General features: G+C 32.6%; 1 protein-coding gene across 2 annotated transcripts in view; it reads left to right on the forward strand.

Moving 5' to 3' along the window:
* Positions 1-8,631, forward strand: part of LOC106466333 (calbindin-32-like) — a 60,983-nt gene that overhangs the window by 42,107 nt on the left and 10,245 nt on the right. For both annotated transcript variants that reach the window (XM_013926610.2, XM_013926611.2), the window contains 2 exons: positions 5,983-6,039; positions 8,221-8,310. In XM_013926610.2, coding sequence (XP_013782064.1) covers positions 5,983-6,039; positions 8,221-8,310 — 147 coding nt within the window. The remainder of the gene's footprint in view (positions 1-5,982; positions 6,040-8,220; positions 8,311-8,631) is intronic.

Consider the following 8,631-nt stretch of genomic DNA (forward strand, 5'->3'; position numbering starts at 1 on the left):
CAAACATCCAGACCACATAACACGATGTTCAGTAAGACGTTCTAACATCTAGCCTACATAACACGATGTTCAGTAAGACGTTCTAACATCCAGTCTACATAACACGATGTTCATTCTAACACAATATAACTACAGAACATTAAGATAGAAGAATTATATGGTTAACTTTGCAGTAAGAACGAAAGAATAATCATAGACTGACGGGATTAACGTTTTAGCTATAAATAAAGAATAATTATGTTGACAACGTTTTAGTTATTTATAAATAATAATTATGTGGACAACGTTTTAGTTATTTATAAATAATAATTATGTGGACAACGTTTTAGCTATAAATAAATAATAATTATGTGGACAACACCTCAGTCGAAATGGCACAAATACTTGTAATGATGGATTAATCCTTTGTATGACGTCACGTAATCAGAACAACAGTATCAAGTAGATATGGCAAGATAGAAAATACAAAATATTATTTCTATTATAATTATTCTACACAATATACGGTACGAGTGAATACATGACACCAGGAAACATGAAGGATGACTAATGAGAACATTATACTTTACGCTAGTTTACTGTTTGGCTAACGCAGAGTGATTATTTGATCACCGGGCTGTTTTGTTATATGCTACAAATACACAGCACATTTCACTGGGGAGCTTTGTTATGCGGCTTGTAAGTTATATATTTTATTAAGATCGCTGAGTTTTGACAGAAATTATATTTGTAATATTTTTTACACCGTAACAAAAGTTTCAGCTCATTATATAAGTATACTACTGATAGAAGCAAATGCCAAATCGACAGCCACATATATGTTAAACATGTTTTAATATGACGTTTGAGATGAAATTCGCCAGAAAAGCCATCTAGTGCTAAAATGTTAAAGTAAGGGTGACGACAGTACACAACACATTTGAAGTTTGGTTCCTTGGTTTCTAACCAGCCAGTATAGCGGCTACGTTAACTTTTCTAGTTCAATGTGAAGAGTGAAAATTAACTCTTTTTATTTTCTTTTTGGCTGTTACATACAATTAATTAACATCTGCGTAGTGATGATGTATTCCTTGAAAGCTTACTTTGAAGTAACATTTTGCGCTTAGATACAACAAGTTCTAATCTATATAAGAGCTAGTGTGTATCAAGTCACACTCGATTTCTCGCAATAGGAGAAGTCATAAAAGCCAAAATAAATTTATTCAGATAGAATAGTTTGATTACTGTCTGTCTATTACGATTTTAGTGACGGGGGTGAAAGGTGGCAGTGGAAGGGTGGTGGTGATGAAACCTTATAAGTGTAGTGAGTGTTGGTATAATAAGCCTGAAGTAAAGACGTAGTATAGGATCACCTCGACGAGAGCCAAGTGTATAACGTTTATCATGAAAGTAAAAATATCGATTCATTTTCAGACTTAAATCGTTTCTGAATTAAGTTTTTTTGTTATATCACCAACGTTTTTAATAAAAAAACAAACTATTTAATCAACGGAGGCTCTAAATAAAACGTCAACAAATATTTTTCCAGTTTTGTTGTCTGTACATCTCATTTTATACTTACAGTACACAGACTAACAAAAATATTAGGTTATTTTTTTGTTGCTACGCGACAAGACATAAAAACCATTGTTGGTACGTAGTGGCACTGGCTCTTTTATGTGTTAGAAGTTGTTAATCTAACTGATTTTTACTAATAATTTTTCTATGAATACGCCACGAATTCATTTCATGAATGATCTTAATTTTAATTGGCTCACGAAGGAACTTAACGACATTTGACTGCCTCCACTGCACTTTTCTGCTTCTTTGTTGGTCAAGCTTGGTTTCTCAAAATTTATTTCAGTTAGCTATGAAATGTAAGGTTAGTATATAGCTATGCATATTTCTGACGGGCTATACCCTAGTTGCTTTATGTTACACCCTTGAGACATTTGCTGAGTCAAATACGAAGACACTCTTTCAGTAATAGTCTTCTGTATACTGTTTTTGTTTTTCTTGTAACTTTTCCATGCGACCTTTATCAGGTCAGATATATAGACGCTCTTTCATTAAGGTTTGTTTTGTTTATCTGTTATTAAGTACAAAGTAACACAATCGGCTGTCGGTGCTCTACCCATCATGGGTATCAAACCCAGATTTTTAGCGTCATAAGCTCTCAGACTTACCACTGAGCACCGGGGTAGCTTTTCACTGAATCAGTGTCTCTTAGATTTGTTAGCTAAACTGGTTTTGTTTTTCCAAACGACCTTTGCCAGGTCAGATATATAGAAGTTCTTCCATTAAATAAATATCTTTTAGATTAAAACTGTTTTTGTTTGTCTTTAAACCTTAGCCAGATAGGATATATAAATGTTTTTTTGTTTTGGCGTGGAAATTGTATGCTGGGTGACTCCCTTAAACATAATAGTATTACATTTCTCGTTTATTAGAGCTCAATTTTTGATATTTGAATTAACTTCAACTTGTTTTTATTTACTATATTTATTCAACTAGCAACAGGTCTATGAACAAACAGTGTTAGGTTATTGTTTTTGATAACGCCGCCAGGCTGTCTATGTGGGAGTGACAAATTTGTCTATTTGTAAACAATATGATGTTGACTGTCATGACAAGCCGCGTCTATTATTTTCCAGACTGTTTGTCTATACCATCATACACAAGTAGGAAACAAAGGACACAATTTCAGGTCCTATTCAATTGATTATTTAATAGCAATTTTCATACATTTAGATTCATTTTATAAGATCAGTTTTGTGTGTGTGTGTGTTTTTTGTAACACTCGTGAAGTTCAAAGGAAATGAACACACAGTGAAACATGATTCAGTCTATCTTTGCTTCGTCAAATTTAATAAACAACATTGACATTTTTAGTATTCATAGTGCCTTGTAAAGTACAAACCATAGTTAGTTCTCAAGTAAAGAACGATGGGTGTTGTTGAAAGTACTTTACACCATTAGTGAGTGATTTAAAAAATGAGTGATTGTGTGACATTCAGTAGCGTATAGCAGGACGTTGGACCTGTGAGCGTCTTGGCCTATATCGATGGGATGTGACAGAAAGTGTTAACAGTGATGTCTACACAAATTTCTAAGATACAATCCAGCAAGCAATTTTATTTTACAACCGGCTTCAGAGAAGCATTCACTATCGTTTCCCATTTCGAAGATAGAAGTGGTTGAAGGAGTGATAAAACGATGATTTAGGCTAATTTTACTGAAGGTTTCTTTAGTCTTCCAGTGTGCTGACGATTAGCCCTACAACGTTTACATTTTTTGATAAACATAGGGTTCTGTGCTGAGTGAGTAATGGGTGTAATGAGTTTAAAGTAGTGTTTATTATGCTTGGTTTTGGCTTTAGTGAATAGTCAAATTAATTTAACCATATCTGTGGAAGGCAGGCAAATGTAAACCTTTAGGCCTAATATTTGTTAACATGCTTCCTCATCTATCGACGTTCAAAACTAACTTTGTTATAAAATGTGAACTTAATTAATAGGTCTAAAATGTGTGATAAAAATCACTTTAATCTCCAGTGTTTTTATTTTCTCCATTGTCATTTTAATTTGACCATGTCGGATTCAAAATCAGAAGCGTATAAATATAGCATTCCAGATCTAGCTTCTGATCCCACAAGTCTCTGCCCAAGAGGCTTTTCTCTCAGTGCCAGAATTTGTCAGTGGGCTGAACAATAAGAGACAAAAAAATTCTCTGAAACGGTATTTATAGATGCAGAAGACGACTTTAATAGTCTCTCGTGGTCCAGCCCAACAGACGAGTTCTGATGTAAAATGAAAGGCCTCATGGTCAGGGACTTGTAGGAGACAAACAATAGGTCTGAAATGCTATTTTTACACATATCTGTATTTGAATCTGAAAATTCAAATGGACAAATTAAGAGGAATGTGAGAAAAGAAATTGGAGTTAACGGGATTTGTATCACAAATTTTAGGTTTATTGGTTTCCATGCTTCGCCAGCTTTTATAAATGCCGTAACTTTTAAAATATTACATACACTGCGTAAATAAACAGCGCTTCAAAGAATCTTTTGTCTCTTATCGTTCAGCTCAATTGATGGGCTCTGGTATCGAATGAAATGTCTCGTGGGCAGTGACTTGTGGGAGACAAAATATAGTTCTAGAATGAAGTTTAGAGACGGCTTGGATGGGTAAAGAGGAGAGCTGTTTTGTAAGTTTAACACTGTAACAAATGTACAACTTTTCAAAAAAGTTTTGTCATCATCACGTACGAGTAATTTACTTAAACATCAACAAACGCAAAATCAATGAAGCCATCTTAAATAAACAACACAGCCGCTCTCTGAACTAAATACTGTTGTTGAACATTATCGAGGTAGGGATTTGGGTTTAAAACCAGGGGTGGTCAGAAATTTGGATTTCTCTTCGCCCGCACTATTATTTATTTCCTGATTATTTTTGGATTTACATGAAATTGTTTTAACAGCTGTTTGAAAGTGAATAATAATTACATGGCTTGTCTCCACGGACGGTAAGGAAAAGCTACGAAGATTTGACCGGAAAGATTCTTTCACTTAAAACATTCTACAAGCTTAAACCATTTTCAAACTGTCGTAAAATGTTTAGTGCTACATTTACACTCTTAAAAATCAACTTGTACAAAGTAACTGGATAACTCTGTTATCTCATCTCACTTGACGCTTTACGAAACGTTACATATTTGTAATCTATCTATGTCTTAGATATTTCTAAAACTAACGTAAACTTAACGTCAAATTACATTATCGATTACCTGGAACTCCCTCTAGCTAACAAATGAAACAGAACATAAAAATTTACCTTTACTAATTATTTAATTTCTATAGTGCATATTGGTCTATAACAGACATTTGAATACATGAAATAAACGGTCGGCTAAAACACAAACTGTAACTGTCAGTACAAAGCTTCAAAGGGTTTACTGCTTTGTACTGTCAGTTACGGTTTGTGTTTTATTGGAACTTTTATGTAGAAGCTGTAAAGCGAAACGTTGAGTGTCCAATTAAAGAAAAGTAACAAATCTGATGCTGTAAAGTAGTTTATTTATATTATTAAGATACCTTTACTAAGCCGTTAAGCAAACTCTGGTCATGTGACGTTTTGTTACATACTGTGTATACTCCTGTGTTTGGAAAAAAATACGTGCGATTAATTTGTTCACTTCCGATTCAAAGCCAAAAGCATGTAAAAACAGCATTTTGGAATTAAAACCATTGTTAAATAGAAATTATGTAGAATCATAAAATAGCAACGTCATTTATAAAATTATCTGTAATAATTACCAAGAATTCTACATCTGGGAAATTGGAAGAAAATTGGAAACGAGATTCACTGAACATAATATATAAAACTCTCATGTTTACTACAATTTCAACTCCAAAAACCATAGAATATCTATTAACGTTCCTTTTAAAGTGATTTTTATCAAACATTTTAGCTTATTGATTTCTAGTGCTTCGCTAGCTTTCGGTGGTTAAACAATAACTTGTAAACTTAATTGTTTAGGATTAATGGTTCAGTGACATAAGTAAATTTTCAGAATATCGTATCATTAGAAAACTATTTAGGCAGTTCGGTTTTGTCATCTTAAAATAAAAAAAAGTAAGTTCATTGTATTTCGAGTCCAGTAAGGAAACAAAGTATCGTCGTTACACTAAATAGTCTTGCATATTTCAAGTCTTGTCACAAATAGCTTTTATCTTCATGTTTTTACGAGTTTTGTTCAGTATGTTGTAGTTTTTTCTAAAGAACAGAGCTTTCGATAGAATATATTGGACTCGTTGTATTAAGCTATGGATATTGTTGGTTTATGTTTATCCTAAAGATATAGTAACTAGGTCCTCGAATTTTGTATGTGATGTTTAAAATCCTCTACTAATCCTAGGCAGCTCACTCACAATTTGAAAGCATTTTATACTTATTTATTTGCTTGATTTTTAAGATTAAAAGGGGACAGGTTTCTTTCCAGATATGGCGGGAATACGACACTGATGGAAGCGGATTTATTGAAGCAGACGAGCTAAAGGTTGGGAAAATTCTTCTTGGATAATTGTGTAAAATCGTAAATAAATGCAGTTAAAAACACCTTTTCTAGTTAAAAAAACATATCAAATAAGGTCGAGGGATTAATGAAGTAGAATGTATGTAGATGGCGCGATATTCTGCACAAAGTATTTAGATTAAGCTGTCACATGATTGAATACAGGTATAAATAGTGTAATACTTGCATAATTAAATTTCCCGATAACGGTGTGTTGAGAACCGTTGAAATATGTACGGTGTATTTGAGACTGTTGGACAAGCTGAAATAAAATCATTTTTATTGCGTAAGTTTAATTAACTTCAATGATTCACGAATATTTTTGGTATTGTCATTTTTTAGTTGAATAACTTTTTTCACATTCGATTACGTGTTGCGTTAACATGTTTGGCTAATGGTGCAAAACTATTTTTCTATTATAAAAATTTCGCTTATGTTTATTTACTTTATATTTTATGTTCCTTTTAGCCTGTTTCAAATTTGTTTTACTTGAAATTAAGAAATTTACGAATGAAACTTATGATTGCAGTAATTAGTTAAAAGTATCCGAAAAACTAAAAAAGAAGGGTTAATTGTGCCCTGATTTATCTTGTAAAGTTTTTAGTAATTCTTTTAATTAAAAACAATATTTTTTTTTACAGAAGACAATTTTACGTTTCATAAATACATAATTTATTTTTGACCATGTTTTCACCAGTAAATGTTTCATCAAGTAGAGACTGAAATGTTTTGTAACGTTAAACAAAGAACCGGAAATGACCTTGACATTCACCTAGAGACAAGTAGGGAGGAGCTTGAGTTGGTTTGGTTGTTTAGAGATTTTTCTGGATTGTTTTTAGACTTTATGATGGTGTCACTATAAATCGGTTTTCTGAAGATTTTGAAATTATTTAGTGATGAAAATAATGCAAAACACGTTAAATATTGGTATAGATATGTTGATGATATGATTTGTCTCTGGACAGGGTCCAAATGTCACCTCGACAATTTTGTAACTGTTCTAAATTCACAAAACAAATTTATTACATTTACTTTGGAACTTGGTGAAAACAAAAACATTAATTTTTGGACTTAAATATTGACATAAATAGCGGCATACATTCCTTCAAAATCTTTATAAAACCGACTTATAGTGAAAACATCATACATGCTTCTTCAAGATATCTAATATCTCACAAACTTGCCATGTTCCATAGTTTGTTACACAGACTTATCACTGCACCCTTGTCATATTAAGATTATAAAACTGAATTAAAAACTGTGAAACAAATACAACAAAGTTAATTAACACATTGTTTAAAAAATTGAAAGCCATAAATTTAAAATCAATATATCCACATACTGTACCAAACGACAACAAAAACAAATGGAAAACCTTCTCACATGGTATATAACACACTGAACAAAGAAGTCTATAGACCGGCCTTCTACTGTAAAAACAAACTAAGAAAAATGTTGGGTAACAACAAAGACAGAATCGAAAAGTACAGCAACAGTGATGTTTACCAATTAATGTGTCAAGACTGCTTTAGTGTATATATAGGTCAAACAGGACGTCCCATAGAAACGAGAATTAAAGAACGTTCCAGAAGCTGGAAATTAAGGAAAATGGATTCAACCTTTGAATCCCACCTCACTGAAACTAAACACCAATTTGATCCGAAAAAAAAACCTCCAAAAGATTACATATCTGTGGAAAGGGTAAAAAGAGTAGACTGTCTGGAAATTTTAGAAACAAATCCAGAAAAATCTCTAAACAACCAAACCAACTCAAGTTCCTCCCTACTTGTCTCTAGGTGAATGTCAAGGTCACTTTCGGTTCTTTGTTTAACGTTACAAAACATTTCAGTCTCTACCTGATGAAACATTTACTGGCGAAACCATGGTCAAAATAAATTATGTATTTGTGAAACGTAAAATTGTCTTGATTTTCCCCCAATTCTGTAATTATGGAGTTTCTCCAAGTACCGACGATTTCAATATCAATAATGTAATAATTTTGTACTCTACATATGTACATATATATATATATATAAGATGAATCAATTATTAAATATAACTAAAGATGAAGTGAATATTGTGAAAAACAATAACGTATTTATAAAATAATTTGAGAATTTGGAAACATATACATAGATGTAGAGTAAATGGTTTGGTTTCGTGTAGAATTTTTTGAAGGATTTACTGAAGGAAGCGAAAAAAGAAGAGTACGAACCAGTTCAGGAAGATAAGCTGATAGAATACACAGACACTATGGTGGGTGATGGTTATATCTTTACCTTACAATTTGGACGTGTATAAGCTAATAGAATACACAGACACTATGGTGGGTGATAATTATATCTTTACCTTACAGTTTGTACGTGTATAAGCTGATAGAATACACAGACACTATGGTGGGTGATGGTTATATCTTTACCTTACAGTTTGTACGTGTATAAGCTGATAGAATACACAGACACTATGGTGGGTGATGGTTATATCTTTACCTTACAGTTTGTACGTGTATAAGCTGATAGAATACACAGACACTATGGTGGGTGATGGTTATATCTTTACCTTACAGTTTGTACGTGT

This window comes from Limulus polyphemus, unplaced genomic scaffold (genome assembly GCF_000517525.1).
Source record: "Limulus polyphemus unplaced genomic scaffold, Limulus_polyphemus-2.1.2 Scaffold2228, whole genome shotgun sequence".
NCBI classification, from domain to species: domain Eukaryota; kingdom Metazoa; phylum Arthropoda; class Merostomata; order Xiphosura; family Limulidae; genus Limulus; species Limulus polyphemus.